Source organism: Equus przewalskii, chromosome X (assembly GCF_037783145.1).
Source record: "Equus przewalskii isolate Varuska chromosome X, EquPr2, whole genome shotgun sequence".
Lineage (NCBI taxonomy): Eukaryota > Metazoa > Chordata > Mammalia > Perissodactyla > Equidae > Equus > Equus przewalskii.
In genome coordinates, this window is record NC_091863.1 from 29,639,506 (window position 1) to 29,663,196 (window position 23,691).

At 35.5% G+C, this 23,691-nt stretch overlaps 1 protein-coding gene across 1 annotated transcript in view; it reads left to right on the forward strand.

Moving 5' to 3' along the window:
• CFAP47 (cilia and flagella associated protein 47) overlaps nt 1–23,691 on the forward strand; it is a 422,907-nt gene that overhangs the window by 364,817 nt on the left and 34,399 nt on the right. The window contains exons 58-60 of the mRNA XM_070603391.1: nt 14,973–15,132; nt 16,574–16,668; nt 20,124–20,276. Coding sequence (XP_070459492.1) covers nt 14,973–15,132; nt 16,574–16,668; nt 20,124–20,276 — 408 coding nt within the window. The remainder of the gene's footprint in view (nt 1–14,972; nt 15,133–16,573; nt 16,669–20,123; nt 20,277–23,691) is intronic.

Consider the following 23,691-nt stretch of genomic DNA (forward strand, 5'->3'; position numbering starts at 1 on the left):
AAACTATAATATTGGACTCTAGTTCCAGAGTAGGTATTACATTGTCAGTGAGGTTAATTAAAATCTTCTATCACTTCAAACCTTTATTTAATTTACAGCACAAAATTCAAGAAATAACAAAATATGTTGGATAAGAAGAGTTTAAAATGAAAATCAATATGCATCTGTCAAATGTAATCAGAGCTCTATCTGATATGTCAAAAATCCAATTACACCTGAGCTGAAATTGTTATTTTATTTTATTTTTTAGCTGACATCCCTATGTATATTTAAGTCTAAAAGTAAGATCAAATGGATATATGCTGTCATGCTCTCCATGAGCAGGAAATAAGTACACAGTTGAAACTCTTTACCGTCACCAGCTCTGTGGGCAAGTCAAAATTTAATCTTACAGAAGGGATTAGATTTACATTTTTTCAGTTATCTCATAAAAGGGAAATGATGAATATATTTTATGAAAACATCCATTCTAGAATTTCCCTATTTTGACTAGGCACAACCACTCATTACCTTTCACCACTTTTATTCTTTCTGAATTCTGGTGGCTATAATGGATTTCCTTTCCTATCGCAACTGGGCATGTATTGGAATCCCTGGCTCTTTGATAGGAGCAGAAGAAGCCATCACTGAGTGTTATTCATCTTATTATCACATGTAAATGGTACTGTGATTTTTATCACAACTTCTATCAGGAATAAAACTGATAGGAGGGAAAAGTAAATGGTGAGACATTTATCTTGTGGACAAGAACTCAATTTCTGAATATATTAGCAAGCTCTCCACGTTTGACATTAGTTTGTTACTTGTCAGGGCTGAGTTTTGAGAATGCTAAATTCATTTATAGCAAAGTATATACATATGTTTAGGTAGTGAAAGTGTTGAATACTTGGTGGATTATTTTCAAGCCATTAGCAAATCCTTTTATGTGATGTATGTTTGCTAAGTTATCCATTCCTATCCACCTCCAAAGTCTCATCCCCAAAGATCGTAGGAGTGTGAGATCTTACCATCATCATCTGTCTTCCTTCCATGTTGAAGTATGTAATTATACATTTATCCCTCTTTATAGCTGCTGGCACATGAACACCAGTTCTTTTGGGTCATCCCTCACTCATTCTCAGCATTCATATCCCAAAGGGCAGTGTACATCCACTTTTTTTTTTTTACCACTCTCACTCCTTTGCAAATCCTAAAATTTTACCACACCATCCTCTAGAATTCATGATCTCTCATAAGGAAAATACCCTATATCCCCTAAATCAACTTCTCTGAATGTTTTCTGTACCTTCTTGACTCTTCCCCTGAGAAGACACTGGTTCTCTGAAATTAGAAAAATCTTCCTCACCACTTTGAAATACACTGTTATTGTTATTGATGGTGGCATTAAGTATCCAAATTATTTGTGTCCCTTGATTTTTACATTTTAATGTTTGGCAACATTTTCTGTCACTCCAAAAAAAACTTATAGAACTAAGGGAATCATAATATATAAATGGAAAAAACATCTTGGATTGTCTGTGAATATTGGAAACAATTTATATTTGAGAAAACATTTTTTAAATACTCCTATTTATTGGACTTCTGGTTTTGCCAAGATAGCACAGTCCTATTCCTTCCCACCCTATTCTAGCCAAACATTAATGGAAAAACCGCATGTCTCCCACCCACATAGGTTCAGTGGGTCCAAGCAGATAATTAATTTTGTACCCTCCCCCATGCCACCCTCATGCCTCACAAGCAGTACACTCTGATTTCCTTCCCCTCTCCTATCTGTGGTGTTGATGGGGCCAAGCAGAAAACTAATCTATCACTCTCACATTTGAAGTAGGCAGTCCTCCACTTCCCCTGCCAGAATGGTGTTGGTGGGACTGAGAGGGGAGTTTATCTTCTATTTCTTTCCTGGCAGAAGCAGGTGGAGCTCCAAGTACCCCACCAGGGTAGTGTCAACAGGGTTGTCACAAGCTGAGAGTCTATCCCCAGCCAGCGGTAACGAGATTTAAAGAGATGATGCCTGGAGGGTCTAGTCACCTCTAATTGCACCTGTTGTCAAGGAAACTGAGCAAATTGGTGTAGGTTGGGCTAGTAAGCAATCCACTTTTCTTCCCACCCCTGGTGTCAGCAAGATCCAGTAGGATGTAATGCAGGGTCAGCAGGCACTCCTACTCTAACCCAATCCCTGGAGTCAGTGGGATCCAGTGGGGAACACAGTCTTCACTCCTATCAGGCATCAACAAGGTAGAGTGAAGAAAAGTGAGGCAGGATGGTTGGCATTCTGCTTCCCTTCTCTCCAAATGTGAGCAAGGACCAGTGGGGAACTAAGCCTCTCGCTCCATGTAACATCAATGAGGTAGTAGGAAGTGGTGAGAGGTAGAGCTTGGTTGGCACTCTGCTTCCTTCCACCTCTTCTCTTGGGCTTAACAGGGAGCAGAACTTCTATAGTACCCTTCTGTAATGAGGCAATGTTAATCGTGCCCCACGTTCTGCTTCAGCAAATGATTTTGAATTCTCATGAAACAAATGAAAAAATACAGAATCTCGGGAAAAATGTAAGTTAAATAAAGAACCAAATGGAAATTATAGAACAGATGAAATTCAAAAAGTTAAATAAATGTCTTTCTGGATGAGATCAAGAATAGAATGAAGATGATGGAGAGTAGAATCAGCGAATGTGAGGATGGATGAATAGAATTTCCACAGTCTGAGCCACAGAGAGAACATAAACTGAAAACAGAAATGAACAGAGTTCCGGAACCCCTAGGAAAATAAGAAAAGAGATAACAGTCATATTATTAGAGCCCCAGAGGGAAAGGAGAGTATGGGACTGAAACATTATTCAAAGATATAATGTCTGAAAAACCTGCCAAATTTTATGAAATACATAATCCTGGAGATTTGAGAGGCTGAGTAAACTCCAAATAGTTTAAAGTAAAAGAAATCCATGACAAGACACATCATAATTAAACTTATGAAAACTAAAAATAAACAAGCTTTGAAAGCAGCCAGAGACAAACAGTGCATTACTTATAGGGAAACACTATTCAAATGACAGATTTCTCATCTGAAACCGTGGAGGCTAGAAGGAAGTGGTACACATTTTTCAAGTACTGAAAAGAAAGAACTGTAAACTCCATATCTAAAGAATATATCCTTCGTGAATAAAGGAAAACTATAGACATTCTCAGATGATGGAAAAGAAAGAGAATTTGTTATAAGCAAACCAGCTCCTAAAGAATGTCTAAAGGTTGTTCTCTAAACAGATAGGAAATGATAACATACAGAAAGATTAGAACTTCAGAAAGTGAAGAACGTCAGAATGCATAAAATAAATGTTAATATAATAAACGATTCTACTTCTTTTGAGTTCCTTAAATCATATTTTCTGATTGAAGCAAAAATTACAACACTGTCTGATATGGAGTCTATATTATCTATATCTTTCTGTCTAGAGAGAAAGAGATTGAGGAAAGTCTTAAGATAATTCTATTTAAACTATAGAGCAGATAAAGTGATCTAAATAGAATCAGTTATATTAACTATATTTTTTTATATTCTGTATTTTTGGTGCTCCGGTATCTGGGACCTTGCTGACTGGGATGGAACTGCACCTCCTAGGGTTAGCTACTTCCTCCAGATAGTAAATGACTCATTTGTGAGAGTGCCTTTCATATGCAAACTAACCAATCCAGAACCCATACCTCCCATACCTCTTCTATCAGGCTTTTACATTCCAGGCCAATATTCCCCTACCCTTATCACTCCTGGGCCAGGTACTCCTACACCTCAGAGCCCACTGAAATTACTCAAACTAGCCAGTCCTAACCCCACTAGCCGACTTACCCTATCTTGCTTATTCCTTCTCATGAAAACCACAGTAAAGACTCTTGCCCATTGCCCCACCCCATGATCAACTCTGATGCTTCTCCATGTGGCCCTGCATGTCATGCCGTGCCTCTTGTTTCTAGGGATATTTGAGTGTAATAACCTCTTCCTTCATAATGGTCATTTCTGTGTCTGCATTTCTTACCATACCTGATTAAAACAAATCCCAGGTACATTTTAAAACATAAAGTTTATATGCTTCATTCAAAGTAGTAAAACATTGATACTTGTGGACAGCAATGAGTTGCATATGCATATTGAATTACCATTTAAAACAACTAAAAAAATTGTATGAAGTGATACACTCAAAAATACTATAAATCCTACAATAGGTTCAAGTAACCCATGGCAATATCACTACAGATAAACTAAGACCTCAGGAAAATAAGGTAATATTATAAATAACTCTAAACACATAAATTCAACAACTTAGGGGAAATTGATCCATTTCTAGTCAATTCTAAACTATTAAAATTCTCCAAAGATGAAATAGATAATAGATAATATAATAGTCCTATAACTATTGAAGAAATTGAATTAATAATTGAGAAGCTTCCGAAAAGAATCCTGAGGCCCAGGTGGCCTCACTCGTGAATTCTACCAAACAGTTAAAGAAGAATTAACATAAATCCTTCTCAAACTCTTCCATAAAAGAGAAGAGGACAGAACACTTCTCAACTTATTCTATGAGGCCAGCATTACCCTGATACAAAAACCAGAAAACTAAAAGAAAAGAAAACTACAAACTAATACTATTCTTGAAATTAAACACAAAAATCTTCAACAAAATGTCAGTAAACTGAATCCAAAAAGTTATAACAAAAAATATACCCACAACCAAATGGGGTTTATTCCAGAAGTAAAGGCTAGTTCAATATTTGAAATTTCATTAATGTAATCCACCCTGTGGAAAATACTAGGGAAAAAAAAATCACATGTCAATCAATGTAGAAAAAGCATTAGAAAAAACTCGATATCCATTCCTTATAAAACTCTTTACAACCTAGGAATAAAAGGGAACTTCCTCAACCTGATAAAGAGCTTACATGATAAAACTACGGCTAAATCACATTCGATTATGAAACATTGAATACTTTCTCTCTAAAATAGGCAGTAACACAAGGATGCCCACTCTCACCACTAATTTAACATCCTATTGGGAGTCCTAGCTAGTACAATAAGGCAAGCAAAGGAAACAAAAGGCAAATAGAATGGAAAGGAAGAACTAAACTGCCCCTATTTTCACATCACGTGATTGTCTACCAGAAAATTCTAAGAGATCTACAAACAAAAATAAAAGCTTGTAGAAGTATTAAGTGAGTTCAACAAGGTCACAATCAACAAGAACACCACCAAAAAATCAATCATATATATACTAGCAATGGAAATGTGAAACTGAAATTAAAAGCTTAATACCATTTACAATCTCTCCAAATAAATGAAATCCAACAAAACATGTATAGAACTTGTATACCGAAAATGACAAAAATCAAACATATAAATAAATGGAGAGGTGCACTGTATTCATGAATTGGAAGACTCAATATAGTAAGGATGACAGTTCTTCCCAAGTTCATCTACAGGTTTAATGTAATTCCAGTCAAGATTTTCACTTCTTATGCAAAGATTAACTCAACCTTGTGCTAAGCACATAGTTCTTAGATTTCACCAATAGCAAATTCCGTAAGAGCAAAAATTAATAAATTGGACATAATCAAACTAAAATATTTTGCTCTGTAAAAGCCCATGAGAAGATGATGAAATAGAAAGCTATAAACTGGGAGAAGAAAATATTTGCAAACCACACATGTGACAAAGGGTTAGTATCTAGAATACTATATTAAAAATACTGAGCATTCACTAATAAGAATACAATTAAATTAGAAAATGGGCGGAGAAGGGGCTGGCCCCGTGGCCGAGTGGTTAAGTTCCCGCGCTCCGCTGCAGGCGGCCCAGTGTTTCGTTGGTTCGAATCCTGGGCGCGGACATGACACTGCTCATCAGACCACGCTGAGGCAGCGTCCCACATGCCACAACTAGAAGAACCCACAACGAAGAATACACAACTATGTACCGGGGGGCTTTGGGGAGAAAAAGGAAGAAATAAAATCTTTAAAAAAAAAAAAAAAAAAGAAAATGGGCGGAGAACATGAACAGTCATTTCACCAAAGAGAATATACTGATGATTAATAAGCACGTGAAAAGGTGTTCAACATCATTAATCTTTAGGGAAATGCAAAATAAAACCACAATTGGATTTCACTACGCACCTATCAGAATGGCTAAAATAAAAAATAGTGACAACATCAAATGTTAGGAAGGATGTAGAGAAACTGGCTTGCTCATACATTGCTGGTGGGAATGTAAAAGGAAACAGCCAATCTGGAAAACTGTTTGGTAGTTTCTTATAAAAATAAATATGCAACTACCCTGCCATCTAACAGTTGCACTCATGGGAATTTATTCCACAAAAATTAAAATTTATCTCTACACAAAAACATGCGTATGAATGTTCACAGCAGATTTGTTTTTAATAGCCAAAATCTGGTAACAACCTAGATGCCCTGAATGGGTGAATGTCTAAGCAAACTGTGGTACATCTATACCAGGGAGTACTACCCCGAAATAGAAGGGAACGAAGCATCGATAAGCACAACGGCTTGATTGAATGTCCTGGGAATTATGCTGAGTGAAAAGGTCAACTGCAAAAGGTGATATACTGTATGATTCCATTTATTTAACATTCTTCATGTGATAAAATTATAGAAACGTGTAATAGATAAGTGGTTGTAATCATTCAGGGATGGAGTGGGGTGGGGTGGGGTGTCTATAAAAGTTTAACCAGAGGGATCATTATGGTGATGAAACTTCTATATCTTGACTATCAATATAAACATTCTGGTTTTTTGTATTGTATTATGGTTTTATAAGATGTTACCCTGGGAGATAACTGGGTAAAGGGTACATGGGATTTCTCTTTCATTTCTTACAAGTGGATGTTTATAACTATCTCAAATATTTTTGTATTGGATAAGGATTATATCATATTATATAAGAGAATAGCCAAAAGGATAAAGATATACACTATGTTTCGTATCTGTAGTATCTGTTTTCTAAAGGACAAAATATGCATCATTTGTGTTCATATGATTGCTAATAATCAGAGTTCTATCATTAGCAGTTAGAAAAGAGACATTTTTTTCCCTTATGAGAGATAATTGCTGTCACATGTCAATTTTAGTTATCATATATCATGTAGTTTGACATCAATAATAAAAATGTTATTTGCAAAAATAATGTGTTTTTGAAATTGAATGTTGCTATGTGTGAATTGGAAAATATCTTCAAGAACTCACTGCTTAGTGACATTTAATGATGTGTGCTGCTGCCTGACATAAAGCATACCCAGGTCTCCAGATAATTGTCATGAGTGCTTATTAAATTATGTCGGCAGCTGAGCATGATATCACACTTTTTATAATATTTCCCTTCCTATTATGTCAAATGACCAATTTTCCACACAAATGAACGCAGGTTCCAGTCACATAGATTTGTAATTATGATTTTTAGCATAAAGCAGGTGGATTTCCTAGCTAGTCAGTGAAGCTACTGACTTTATTGTAAAACGCAAAGCTACAGCTCTTGTTATGCAAAGGTGCCTGGATGCCTGCCCTTCAGAAAAATGTCTACAACCTGAATTTAGACCTACTTATACCACTAGAATATTTCTATGAAGAGAAAAGAAATTGAACTTATTAAAACAGTTTATAAGATTTGGGCTTGTAAAGTAGAACCCAAGGCACAGTGCCATTTCTCTTTTCTGTCATTTTATGCAATTTTCTTAGTCTCAGAAATGCAGGTAAATATTCTAACAGAGAGAGGACTAATATCTGCTTAGGAGTTATAGAATGTCAGGCCTTTACGACAGGGAGAATGGTTGATGGATGTATGGATGGATAGGTAGAAAAAGAGAGAGAGAATGAAGTAAATTGTGAGTGAGGTATGAACTTTTGATGGGGCGTGGTTTTCCTTTAGTAAAACTGACCATGGTAAAATTTCCTACAGTGAATTAAAATCTGATGTCTACTACTGGCATCCAGCATTTCCTTCCCTTCTCTCATGTGGTAGTCTTCCTTCCTATTTCATTAAGAATATAGAGTCAAATTAGAGTCTAATTGTCTGCTTCTCCCATTACATCAACCAGCCTAGTTTTGTTTTCATCCATGTGCCTTGTACCCCCTCCCGTTTCTGATGTAATCATCAGAAAAGCTCTCTGTGCTCTTATGGCCAGACCTTTGCTTGTTCACTGCATCTCACACCTACTCAACTATGTGGGACTCTGCAGTTCTTCCGTCTGTCTTCTCTATAATAATTCTTATGGGATTATTCGCATCAACATGCACATGCTATAGTAGTTCTTGATGTTAAAAGATGTGCCTCTCTTGATCCTTTATCCCTGCCAGCTACCATCCCATTTCTCTGATCCCTCTTTATAGCAAAATAACCTGAAAGGTTGTCTATACTTACTGTCCTTACTTCTTATACCATTATCTTTTGAACCCAAGCTAATCGGGCTTTATTCCCCATCAATCTACACTGATTCTACACCATCTTGTTCTTTCATTTATTTATTCAGAAAATACTATGTGCCATGCATTGTAATAAGATACTACTCTTTTTAAGGTCATCAGTAATATAACATTGCCAGATCTAATCATCTATATGCAGTCCCCATGAGCTCTACTTGACATAGCTCACCCCATGAGCTCTACTTGACATAGCTGATCTCTCACTGTTTTGGAAACAATTGGCCTCCATGACTGAATTCTTGCTTGATTCTCCTCTTATCTCTCTCGGAAGCCCTCCTCCTTCTCTTTTGCATGTTTCTCTCCTGTTCCTATCCCCCTGACTTCCCAGAGGTGCTAGACTCAGTCTTCTTTCCTCCTCTCATTTCTATCCACACTCATTCCTGATGAGATCTCATTTAATCGAACATGAGATTCCAACAACTTCTAAATTGATAGCCCCAGCCTTGATCTCTGCTTGCGTTCAGACTCATATATCTACCTGGTATCTCAATATCCCCCCCCCACCAATGTCTATGAGGCTTCTCCAACTTCTTTACGTGCTCTGCTCAAGTGACACCTTATCAGAGAGGTCTTCCTGGACCACCTCACATTAATATCTACATCACTCTCTAACCCTTTATTGTTTTACTTAACAACACCATATGTACATGTAATACATTTTATTTGTTGTTTGCCTTCTATTTCCCCCCGCCCCCAACACATTCTGGAGTATGCGATCCAGGAAAGCAGGGGATTTATTTTCTTCACTATTTTATCTCTAGTACTTATTACAATGCATGGCACATAGTATTTTCTGAATAAATAAATGAAAGAACAAGATGGTGTAGAATCAGTGTATACTGTACAAAATGGGATGATCTGGATGGAATGGGAGTAGTACCTTTGCCATAGCAAAACCTTGCTATATATATTATATTAGCTTCTTTTTTCATATGAGGAAAGGCTCACTTCAAAATTTAAATATTAGTCGTAGTAGTAGACATTATTTTATCTTAAAATTCTCTGTGGGTAATTTTAATTGAAATTAAAATTATCTGCTTTCCAAGAAAATATTCAATTCCCTGACATTAACTTTTTTAATCCTAGTTATCTTTTCTATTTATAAGGAAAAATGTCATCATAGAACATTAGGGCTAGAAGGAGCATTAAGATATTTTATTCCAAACCCTCATGGAAAGCTCAAAACCCTTCTCTCTTCTGGCTGTCATTGGCTATGCGGCATGTGCTTGATGGCCTTCAATGACAGGAAATGCTCTCCTTCACTGTGTCTCTGGTCAGGAGGCTCTGATAGTGGTTCTTTCACTCATTTTGAGGTAGCAATGAAATGTTTACATTAAAATCAATATTTTCTTAAGTATATTATATCTTAAGTATACTTAAGTATATCTTAATTATGTCTTAAGTATATTTCTTAAGTATAATTTTGTTTTTATTTTTGCTAGTGTATTCTTAGCTTTTTTTAGAACAGCAAACATAGAGCCAGCCCTGATGGCCTACTGGTTAAAGTTTGGCATGCTCCACTTCAGCAGCCTGGGTTCAGTTCCCAGGCATGGAACCACATCACTCGTCAGTGACTGACGTGACACCACATATCAGTAGCCATGCTGTGGTGGCAGCTCACACAGAAGAACTAGAAGGACTTACAACTAGAATATACAACTATGTACTGGGGCTTTGGGGTGGAAAAAGAAAAAAAGAGAGGAAGATTGGCAACAGATGTTAGCTCAGGGCGAATCTTTCCCAGAAAAAAACAAAACAAACAAACAAACAAACCCTTCAGTCTCTATAAAAAAAAAAAGATAAAAAAGCAAACATAAAACTTGAACTTTTACAGGCGCTTAATTCATGGTGTAAAATTTACCTTAGCAATCATATTTGTGTTGAAGAACCCCAAAACCTACTTAAAAAAATTATGTCTCAAACTGAACATTTTTTTCTAAGCATGGACTTGTGTCTTTTCCCCAATCGCCTCTATGAGTAAATGTGACCTTCTGCTTAGTGCTGGCTTTTTCGACACTAGTCCCTTTGATGCTGTCTTCTTCCGACAACTTCTTTATTAAATCTCAAATATTAGGTAGCTCTATAAAAGAGGGGCAGGATAAAGCAGCAACAGTCTCTAATCCTTCAGGAAGAAAATTCAATCCCTTAAATGCCCTTCTTGCTGTTCAATAGATGCCCCCATTCAGTTGACGAGGCACAGGTAGGAAAGGAAGAATGCTTGGTACCTAGATTTTCCATTATCGTAGCCGCCACCGCCAAGTGACAATCAGGGTCAAGTTTCTCTATCTGCCCTGTGTTTTGAGAGCCTGGAGTTACAATTTCTGTAAGCGACTTCAGTGGCATCCCGTGCCTCAGACTCTGAGAGAACATAAAAGAAAAGACAATTTCATGTATTAGTCTGCTAGGGCTGCCATAACAAGATACCAGACTCGGTGGCTTAAACAAAATAAATTTATTTTTTCACAGTTCTGGAGGCTAGAAGTCCAAGATCAAGGAGCCAGGAAGTTTGATTTCTTTTGAGGTGTCTGTCCTTGACTTGTAGATTGCTGCCTTTTCACTGTATCCTTACAGGGTCTTTCTTTTGTGTGTGTGTGTCCCTAGCGTGTGTCTGTGTGTCCAAATTTCATCTTACAATAAGGACACCAGAGAGATTGGATTAGGGCCAACCCTAACAGTCTTATTTTAACTTAACTACCTCTTTAAAGGCCCTATCTCCAAATACAGTCACATTCTGAGATACTGGGGCTTGGGATGTGAGCATATAAATAGGGGTGAGGGACAAAATTCAGCCTATAATATCTGAGAAGAACCAATGAAAGGACTCTTCTCCAAACCACCACGTTAAGGATTCTGTTCCATTTTTAGTCATAATTTAAAGATTATTTTTCCCAAAAAATCAGTTATTAAAAATATATTCAATTGGCAAGTGCATAGAATTCATGTTTGAAAATGGTTAACGAAAAGTCATGTTCTCGGTGATGATGTTTTAAAAATAAAAGCTGGTATTCTTATTATAATAAACTGCTATAGCAAAGTTAATAGCATGACTTAGGTGCTAGTATGTTTCTTAGTATCTCTTTGATTACCTGACATGGGCCATTTCTAATGCCATGCTAAATATTAGAAATTATGCTATGGGGAGCAGTAACGTAATACCACTAAAGTGATTAAAAATGAATCTCCCAGAATGAACTATTTTCATCACTAAAATGAGGATTATGCCTTTTTTACTCTCTTAATAAGATTTTATTCTAGGAAGGCAGTAAACCTCATAGCCATTAAAGCATTGTACAATTTCTATATTTCAAATAGGAGAATAGTACATAAACATTTCTAACACCTTTAATCAAACCAGTAATCAAAATAGCAGTTTTAAAATACACTGACTAAAATTTGAATGCTAAGCACAACTGGGCCATAGCAGATTTCAAAAGCAAAACCATAATAATACAATGAATGTCACTCTTTTAAATATTTCTCAGATACTAAGCGTGAAGTATTAGTAGGGTTTTGAAAATTCTATAAATAATGTATACCTCTCGTAAAATATATAAATACACAAATTATGTAAAATGAAAGGTGCACATTTTCCCCCAGATGTTTATTAGGGTTTTGAACCTCAAGAATGATAACTATAATAGAAAAAATAAATATATCTGTAGTTTTTGTTGTTACTATATGAGAATAGAGTAAAACAGAAAGAGATGGGTGCAGAAAATGTTTTGAGTTTAGAATATGTTTTATGATATTGTTTAAGCTAATAAATATAGTAATCATCATACTATCTAGATTTCGCAGTTGGAAGGTAAAGACAACTGATGTGGTTTCTGCCCAGCTTCCTGCTAAACACATATGAAGATGCTGAAATAAGCCTCTAATAACACTGAAAACTGAGACCGGTTGAAAAACCTACTCCAAGAACCTAGAAGCACCTTATATAATGCTCAAATGAGAAAAGTAAAATAAAGGCTATGCTCTTGCTCTTGGATGGATTGTGAATGGACAAAGTATCAATTATTTCTAAATTCGTGTATAAATGTAGGGTGCTCCCATTAAAAGCACTATTTGCCCCACCCCATCCATTTCCTGGAGCTAACTGTTCATTCCAAGAAAAATTCTTTTAAAGAATAAGCTGGAGGAGGAGGCAGTTAATCCTACTACAAAATAAAGCATCTGTAATTAAAACAAGGTGGTACTTACACATGAAGAGAAAGAAAGACTAAAGAAATCTGGGGAATCCAGAAAAAGACCAAAATACACACGGAAATGCCATGAAGGCAGCATTTCAAATCAGTAATCTTTGAAATAAGGGGATTTTGGATAACTGGTTTCATACAGAAAATCAATAACATAGGATACACTCTTCATTCCATACACATGGGTAAATTACAAATGGACTGAATATTTATCTATAAAAATGAAAGCATATAGGTATTAGAAGAAAACGTGGGTAGATTGTAAGATAGAAGTGAGGACAGCTTTCCTGTCTCTACTCAAAGTGTTGCAAAGGACCATGGGAAAACCACAGGAAATAAAACTCATTTGTGAGACACAAAATGAATTTGATAAATTCCCCAAATTCTTTTCAATGTTAAATTTTAGTGATATCTTGGAAGTGATATAACATCACAGCGATTCTTACTGTTTAAGTGTGTAATGATAGTTAAAGAAACTTACAGTGAAGTCAGCAGGGAGCTACAGTTCTACTTGTAGACCGGTAAAAAGTTAGAGCCACAAACTGGTTACTAAATTTTTGGTTAAATGGGCTTATTTATCATGGCATTATCTTTCCATACTTTCAATTCAAACATTATAAGAAAGTATGGTGTAAGCAATGAATTACCCTTTTGTATCTCTGTCTTGACTCCTTACACCATCTAAATGTGTAGGTTTGTTTTTAGTCATAACATAACCTATTCTTAGTGATAATATAATTTTGTAAGGATGAATGATCATTTCTAAACTGGATTTCCTTGGGGATGCATGTATGGTCTATTTGACTCAGCTCTGCTATTTTTTATCATGCTCCAGCTCTTTATCCTATCTTATACCAGCTCTTACTGTTTTCTTCATTTGAATGCAATGATACATTAAAAATATAGAGCTCATAAAGAGAAAGTTGAAGATAACATGCATTGTTTAGATATCTTAGTCAACAATATAATCTTTCATTGGGACTTTGTGCAAGTTATTTAACCAAATTGTCTCGATTTCCCCATCTCTAAATTGAGAAACATAATAGCACTTAATTTATGGTGATTTTCTGAGAATGAAATGAGACATTGTGTGAAAAGTATTTAGCACAGAGCCTAGCATATAGTCACTACTCAATAAATATTAACTAGTAATCATATTAATTATTAATTGTTATTAACCATGATGTTAAACCCTAGAACGTTTTCATTTCCTAAGGGAATAAAACTGAAAATTTGAAAGAATTTTGAGTTGAGATGTTTTGCGTAGGGGCCATTTTCCACTTCCTTTCTTGATGTTCTTAATAGCTTAGTACAGTATTCTCATCTGAGACAAAATGGCTTTGAATATCATCTCTCTTACAACAAAGAATTTAAAAAGACAGACTATAGTCAATAATCTCTCATTTTCGTATAAAGAAGTAGTGTTTCTCTTCACAATAAAGACCCCCATCACTTGGAAATCCTCACTGTGACAAATGGCCAGAAGCTCACCACTCTTCCAACCTCTTAATACTTGTCCAACAGGTAGAGTTATGTTTTTTTTTTTCAAATTATCGTCTCATGACTGTCTGCTTCTGGATCCCATGAGGTGCTACTTAAGCATGCAGCTTCCTGGGCAGTAGCCCAGGCTGAATAAATCAGAATCTCTCAACTTGGGGCTCAGCAAGCTTCATGTTGAACAAGTTTTGCAGGGGGTTCTTATGTAAAGTAAAGGTTGAAAAATTTGAATCCGTCAGAATACAAGAAAATGCTGTTAGTTTTTCTGCCTTCTGATTTTTACAACCTGGAGTGGATGCCCCTTTCTTTCACAGATAAGCTTTGGCTTCCCTCATGGATCAGTTAAATAAATGAACAGTTTACTGGTAACAATTTTGGGGCTCCAAGCAGAAACCTAGAGCTGTTATAGTCTAGGAAAAAAAATACACAAGAAAGTAAAGGCTCAAAAAATTGCTATACTTTCTCTTTTGAAAAATGTGATAAGACTTGAAAAGACTCGTGGGTCTTATGGTTCTTTTATCACACTGGGAAACCCAAGCCATCACTTTCAACATTTCTTCAGCCCTTCCAGCCTCTTCAAGGGAGCCTTCTTGCCTCAGGATAAAATGTTTTTCAGTTGGGTTGATGACATTTGAGGAAAATTAGTGAAGCCAGTGAAGTCCATTTATAATGTAGCATAATGTATTTTTTGTTCACAGGTGATTTTGAAGAATTGATAATCAGTAAAGGAATTAGGAGATTACTTTCTGCGACTAAAATTGCACTCCAAAAATGTTTACCACATTAAGTATTATTTTTGTGTGTTTTACAGGAATTGCATTGCCTCCTAAAGGGAATGTAGATATCCCGGTGTTATTTATCCCCAAAGTTATGAAATTATACAAGACAATGGTCATTGTTCGAATGATAAGGGCAAATAGAAGAAGTTGGCTTATTGACAATTTTGATGAATTGCACACAGAGATGAAAAGGTAACATTCAGATAAGGACATTGAAGGAAAATGATTTCATTTTGACTGGCACTAATGTGACAATGTGATGCGTTTCTTTTACATGTTATGCAATGTCAAGTTCATGATTTTATATTCTCTGAAGTGTTGAAATGTATATATTCAGAGGAGGAAAATATATTTGTTATATGGGTATAGTATATATCATTGCTGATTTGAAGTTCATGGTGATGAACAAGCCAATGTTAAGTATCATATCAATGAATCAGAGTCAGAGACATGCAAAGGGACTCCTTTTTGACTGGGAAAATAGTTACTTCTAAGACAGTAAATAATCTATATCTAGAAAGCAACCTGAAACGGCTTGTCTGGGCGAAGAATAGGACTTGTAATGCTGGCATTCACCAAGTGATGGCACTGTGCCTGGAGGATATGACATCCTGAGAAAACACTGCTGTGACTAGGGGATACTGTGTCATTGCCAGAATGCAAGTACCTCTTTGCTGAGCTGAAATTTAAGCTCCAATAAAATTATGGAAAATTTAAATGTTTTCTGTGCTTTTATAATTTAATTAGTAATGGCCTAGAAATCTTAATTAAAAAGAAATTCTTACTTTGTCCTTCATATGCATTATTTCTTCACATTTTAAAATATTCTTTCCTCTGGGCCCATTCATGTCCACTCTGCCATGTTTTCACACTCCTGCAGTCAAGACTGCCTAAGTGATTTGTGGGTCCGAGTGTAAAATGAAAAAGTTTAAAAGTTATTAAGAATTTCAAGACAGTTACTGTAGTGCATTAAACAAGCATGGAGCAATTCCAAGTGTGGGATTCTTGCACTGTTGCACAGGTCACGTGCCCACAGTGCTGGTCCTACCTGCCACGATTTATGTTTCATCTTTAACAAGAAAAGCCCGCTTTCAACAATGATCAGAACTGTTTTCTAGTATTGCTGTCCTCCTGATGGTGTATGATAGACTTAGAATATTTTGACAAATGCCCTCTTTCTTTTAACTAGTATCCCCTAAAAGTAGATTCCCCATCAATTTCTGAAGTCTTGTACTTCATGGCGTTTTCTGTGTTTTGTGCTTTGCCTGTCCAATTTACTCTGTAACCCATGGGAACTGTATTACCTCTGATTAATCGTAGTAGAGTCACATCAATAAATAGCAATACCAACCTTTAAGTGTAGGGGAAAAAGTTCTTTAATTTTAACTTACATTTCATGATGGTTACATTACGTTTTTCTTTGTGATAATTTCCCAGGGTTTGCTTTGAAGTGTTTGTGAAATCAACGTTTGCAGAAAATGTTTTGTGTTTCATACTTAGTTTCTCCTTGCCAAAGTTAAATTCACAAGCTTTGCTAAAATACTATTAGGTTAATAAAGAATATGCTCATTTATGCTAATATTGAAAGTGTTTATGTTTTTTGTTCACTCTTAATAATTTAATTTCTAATTAGATATATGGGAATAGACAGCAGAGAAATGCAAGCGATACACTGGGTGTACCCTATTCTTGGACTCCCACAGGCACCACATCCTAAACCTCCTCCAGGTAGGTATATCTTAGAGTCAGAGAACATCAGGATGCTAAGGGACCTTAGGGCCCTCAATTCCCATTTCTTCTTTGTGTAAGTAGGAAAATCACAGTCCTGAGAAAGTAAGTTGTGGAGGGACCAGCCCTATTGAGGGGAGTGCTAGGACTGAATCTGGTCTTCTAACAATAAGTCTAAAGATCTTTCCATAAAACCACACCATTTCCTGTTGCCCTTCCTGTTGGTGAAACCTAGAAATCAGGAAAGATTGAAATAACGTTAACTTCAGGCCCCTTTATCCCAAATTCTGTGAGGCGTACAGAGCCCTGCACTAGATCTGTAAGATCCCAGGTACTTTGGTTCTCAGGTCACATTTAATCATCGTATTCCAGCTTCTGTGTAACTCCAAGTCTTATCCAAGAACTATCCTATGGAGACGCTGATCCCTCTCTTAGTTGTCCCAGACACAAACGTTTATGATGTTCTCCAAAAACCAGGCAGAGGACAAAAAATGTACTCAAGTTTTCAAGGAGGTTTGCTTTGCCACTAAACACACAACGTAAACTCTCTACTCTTAAAATGCCTTTCTTTTTCTCAATGAGCCCCTTCTTTTCTCCACATACTCCAGGATTCTCACAAGTTTCTGTGTGTTCTCTTTCCTCAATACTCTTCTCATTTCTTCCACATTCCTTTATTTTTTTCCATTTTCTTCTCAGGATCAGCCTAAGAAATGCAATTCCTCTTAGATAACCATACAGCGAGATTTAGTATCCCAACCTGTTAGCAGGCTCTAGGCATAGTTCCTCATAACTGAGATGCACTGAATTGCTCTGCACAGCAAAGGGGTATCTATTTTGGATCTCCCCCTTGGGCAACACAGATGAGCTAAAACAAGTCTTGCAATTTTGAATTTTCCTTTTCCCTCCAATACCAATCTTTGCTAGTGCAAAATAGTTCATCTTCCACTGACATAAATTATTACATCACTACAATTAGAAAGAAGAGAAAAGAGTAAGTTTTGCTTGTGAATGACAGCATTTCCCCAGATACACTGGTTATCAAGAAAGGCCAAGATTACATATTCCTTATGCAGTTTAATTTTAACTGGAGTAAAAATCCACATACCTAGCAATACCTTTGACAATAAATGTCATCTGTTTTATTTCAAGTATTTTTACTTGAGTTAAAAAATTATTAATACATACAAGTATTTCAAATATACTAAATTATCTTCAGAATGTTTCACGAACATGTCAAGATGTTTCTTTTATTTCCTTCTAGAAATTAGTTTTTTGTATATTTTCTGTAGAGCCGAACGGTTTAAAATTTATAATACAGTTATCTGATCAAAGGATGTGATAAAGCCGAGACATTACTCTGTTGGAATTTAACAGCAGTGTTGCTCATGTCTGCTGCAGACAGTTTTGTTTTTCTCAGATTAAAGATTTAAAGTAGATTTTTTTCAGTCTAAAACAAAGCCTGTGAGAACGTAAAAACATAAATTTCTTGCACAGTCTTCTTCAAAGAAAGTTAAACATGCTCCAGAAATGTAAAGACATTTTCCGTCAAGTTACTTCTCGTGGTAATTCTTCAATTTTTAAATTAAATGTGAGTTGTGTAAATAGCTTATGTATTAGCTTAATGTATTAGCACAGCCTAGTAGTGACATCAGTGCTGTGAAACATGTTGGGTACTAGCTATTAAATCATTTTACCAAAAGTCTAAAACCTATTCTAGTAATTATTTTTATCTACAAATGCCCTTGAGAAACAAATGGGTATAATTTTATAAATACATATTATTTACTTTCTGTACAGTCCATTCTTCATTTTGAAGAACACATCAGAAATAGTCTATTGCTTTCCCTGCTCAACTATATCGCTATCAATATTTATTGTTTCTTTTCTTTTTTATGTGTCTATCACCCAGGTTATTCTCAAACCCAGGGTACTGTTGTTCTGTGAGCCACCTTTTCTCTCTGTGCATTCTTATCTTCTCCTGTCCACTGGGGCAGATAATTGGAAAAGGACTCCCCTACCTGTCACAGTGTAAAGACAAAGGAGTGTGAATCCATTGTGATTTAGTGATCCTCACATTGCCAGGGCACTAATTTCCTAAGGACTTATAGGACAAGACCAGTGACATGATACTAATTGTAACTTTGATCTCACTAATTTCCAATTTACTGCTTTAAGAGTGAAACTAATTATAACCAGAAAAGCTTGTACATTTTCCTAAGCCATTTCAACCCTCTTAATTTACATCTAACTTTGTACCCTTAATGTACATTTCACATGCTTATTCTAAGTCCAAAATGTTCAATGTCAACTTATAAATTTTAGAAGTAAAAATAAATTTATTTTAAATATTTTTATACTATAAATGTGGTATGTATTGTGAAAACACATAAATCTGAGTACATTATTCATTTTGCAGTTTAGGTGAATATATTATGGTGGATGCCACAAAAGCATAGCATAATACATTTCAGTAGCTTTTTTAGTATTATGATTCCCTTTTTATCCCTTATATTCATGTCCTATGTGCATCTGAATTAATAAAAATACAACATTTAATATAATTTAGAGGGATAATATTCTTATTTATGTGGACTCTAGTATACATGGCCCCACAATATTATAGAGCTAATGCCAAAGGAATCCATTAATACTCCTTTATATAATTACTAGTTGCATATAGAAACAATATTTTGGTTTCTCACAAGATCATTGACAACTTCTTATATAAGAAAATATTGGAATTTAATTTATATATAAATATATAAAGTTTTAATGCTATACATTAAATTAACATGTAATCACATTTTAATATTATTTTAAATAATTCATTATAATTTTATTTTTAACTGCTAAATAGTCTATTTTGTAAATTTAAAAGCAATTCACAAATGAAAATCAAAATATTTTGCTTAATTTAAATATGAATTTTAAGGTGCATGTAAGTAAATAATCTGATAGGAGATATTTTTAAAGTGTTATTACAAAATAAATGTTACAGAACTTATTTTTAAAATTATTTGAAGGTATTTGCTATAATGTTATTATGTAAGTAGAGTTTGGTATTTACCACAATGAACATACAGATAGCTGAAAAATTCACTTGTTCATAACCACCAGTTGAATTATTGATATAACTAGGTTAGTTCCTAAATCAAATTTCTACATCCTAATATAATCTTCTATAATCTAGTGTTTAGCATCCAGATTTATCTCTAGTAATGCTATTTTTACATATTATTTAATATTCATATTTGCTTCCAAAATGTCAATGTATGTAGATATTGCATGAGCATGTGTGTGTAAGTGTATGTTTGTGCACTAATGCCAGATGCAGTGACAAGTCAAAGGATGCCAAAGGAACTTTTATTTTTCATGACATAATTCCTTTTCTTCCATCTCAAGAATGATCATAATACCTAGCAGTTAAATTAACTGCAAATATTTCTCTCCCGTAGTTGTCATAACATGTCAAGCCCGGAAGCGGGTAGAAAAGGATGTGGAAGTCACAATGACTGGTGATTTTGGGGGAGAAAATCCTATCTTAGAACCGATGGATTTTGTAGTGATTCCAAAAAGAACCTCATATGATTCTTATGAAGATGTCAATGGTAAGAGAACCACAATCGTGGATATAAAAAAATGATAATAAATAAAAACTCAATTTCCTTAAACTGCAGGTTGCTGATTACTCGGTTTCACGAAAATCCATGCCCGTTTATTTTTCCTTTACAATAAAGTAGTGCTCAACGAGCATTCAGTTCTGTTTGTTCTGTTCATATGGTAGTTATCCCCAAAATGTATTATTAGTGGATTTATAAGAATAGATTGTGATTCTGTCATTAGTGAGAAGAGGAAAAACTGTAGTAACTGTAATTTCTGCTTCTTTCAACTTTAATTTCTTCTTTGCTCTCTCTTTCTGACTTAAGACATTTGGTTGAAACCATGTCTTGCAGCTTTAAATTTAGAAGCACAACCTTGAATGAAATATTTCTTATTTAAAGAAATAGAAAAATTAACATAAGTTAGATGTAATACCCAAATAAATTTTGTATAGTAATTCCTCAGACATTTAGAGTCTTAAACAAGACTTTTCAAAAAGTTAATATGGTGGTCTGGCAAAATCAAATCCCAGTGATGCAAACTTTCTTTTTCAACTTTCTTCCAGATGAACTAAAGTAGAATGCTCCTATATCACAGTGAAAGGGACATTCCTATAGCAGTATTTCATTAAAATCAAGGAGGAAAAATCTATATTTATGTATTACTTAAAAAACAAATTGACCACAAAATTAAGTATGAAATTCCTTACAGAAACAAATATCTTCCCTGGTTTTCTCATTCATAGCTATAGTTTTTACTTTGATCTCAGGACTATCATCTCTGTGTCTGATCTAATTATTTCAGTGATAAAAGAATATAAATGAGATATAACTGAAGAGAGAGACGAAGAGTATACAAGAATATAGAGAGAGTATACGAGAGATAGTAAAATAGTTTTGGATTTTTTAAAAATTATTTTATTGAAGTCATATTGGCCTATAACATTGTGTAAATTTCAAGCGTACATCATTATATTTCATTTTCTGTATAGATTGCATTGTGTCCACCACCAATAGTCTAGTTTTTATCTGTCACTATACATATGTGCCCCTTTACCCCTTTCATCCTCCCCCGTGCCCTTCCCTTCTGGTAACCACTAATCTGTTCTCTTTATGTGTTTATTTTCCACATATGAGTGAAATAATATGGTATTTGTCTTTCTGTCTGATTATTTCTCTTAGCATAATACCCTCAAAGTCCATCCATGTTGTCACAAATGGCACAATTTTGTCTTTTTTGTGGCTGAGTAGTATTCCATTGTATAAATATACCACATCTTCTTTATTCATTCATCCACTGAAGGGCACTTGGGTTGCTTCCATGTGTTGCTATTGTGAATAATGCAGTCATGAACATAGGGGTGCATAAATCTTTTTGAATTATTGATTTCGTGTTCTTTGGATAAATACTCAGAAGTGGAATAGCTGGATCATATGGTATTTCTATTTTTAATTCTTTGAGGAATCTCCATACTGTTTTCCATAGTGGCTGCACCAATTTGCATTCCGACCAGTACTGTATAAGGATTCCCTTTACTCCACATCCTCTCCAACCCTTGTTATATCTTGTCTTGTTAATAATAGCCATTTTGATGGGCATGAGGTGATAGCATTGTAGTTTTGACTTGCATTTCCCTGATAGTGATGTTGAATATCTTTTCATGTGCCTGTTGGCTATCTGTATATCTTCTTTGGAAAAGCATCTGTTCATATCCTCTGCCCATTTTTTGATCAGGTTGTTCATTTTTTTGTTGTTGAGTTGTATGAGTTCTTTATGTATTTGGGAAATTAATCCCTTGTTAGATATATGATTTGCAGATATTTCCTCCAAGTTGGTGGGTTGGACTCATTTGGGCTTATTAATACCTTCCACCCAAATTGAGAGTGTATTCATCCCCAAATAGCCAGTTTTAGACTCTCTGCAAGAGCAAACAACCTACATGTGAAGAGGGGGGAGAAAGTGTGCGTCCTGAATTCAAGATATTGGGAAAGAAAGAGAAGAGTCTGCTCATCTGCTCATGTTCCATTCCTTCACTGATCGAATGTGTTGCTTTTCCTCCGACGGCAAGTCATGATGGAGGAGGTAGATTGAGGCTGTGATTTTTTTCCTCCTATACTTTGCTCTTCTTGTGAGTGAATAGGCCCTTCTATGTAAACATGATAAGTAGGAGATAAGAATCCCCACCACTCCCTTCCCATCATCCTCCCGTTATTGGAGAGTCTAATAAAACTATCAAGCTTCATTAAATGAAAATACCAGCACTCCTCACACAAACCATTGAGTTAACCAGGATTGATCACTTTCATATCTTTTTCATTCAACAACAATCTAGCAAGCATCTTTGCTGCCAGATATTATACTAAACCCCAGAGATGCCAAAATTAGCAAGACGTGGATTGTTGTCAAGAAATTCAAAGAACATCCATCCAACATGTTGGATTTATGCGCCTGTACTATTTAAATCAATTGGTATTGCCCTATGGCATATGATTATACTTGGATTTTTAGACTGTATTTTGCAATGTCACTTCTATAAGATTATGAATTATTCTCTGTGGGCAGGATTTTCCCTATAATGGTATTTATTCTTCCTAAATAACTGCTGGTCCACGTATTCTTTGTGCCTCTCTGGGGATTAGTTCAGTGACTTTCTCTGTGGGACTTTTTCTGTGAGAGTGGATTTATCATTTCACTGCACATCAGATTCATGCCTCTTCCTCTTATTTCCCAGGTGTTCTGTAGCTTGAGGATATTTTTCTTTGATTAATCTGTTGTCTTTCTTGTGTCTGATTTGCTGATTTAGGTGTTACGTTGGTCTCATTTCACTCAAGGCCAGTCATCTTGCTGTATGTTGTTTGCATGTTGTACGTAAACGCCCATGCTGGGTTTGGTCTGTCATCACAAACAGCTCCTGAGAAACCTGTTATTGGTCCTCCCATGACCCCACATTGGCCTCCACACCAGCCTCCACACCTTGACACTTTCCTCTGCTTCTCTACATTTTGCTTTCTCTGCTCGACTCACTCCATTAAGTCTTCTGTCTTAACTACTCTAATGAGACTACCCTTGACAAAACTGTCAACCCTATCCAGTATGCCTAATCCAATGGTCAGATTTGTGTTCTGAGCTTACTCAACCTGTCAGCAGTGTTTACCAGTTGACTCAATTGAAGAACTTTCTTCTCTTGGTTTTCAGGAGTAGTCTTATTCATTTATTATCTCACTGGTTGTTCCTTTTCCAACTCTGTTGTTGACTACTTTTCCTCTGATCAGGATCTAAATGTTTGAGTGACTCAGGGCTCTGCCTTAGGGCCATGACACTCCACTGCACAGGTCATAGGTTATGTTCTGCACACTTCCAGGTGATGATGCTGATGTTTTTTTTTCAGGAATTGTGCTGTATGACAGGCCTGAGATCCTAGAT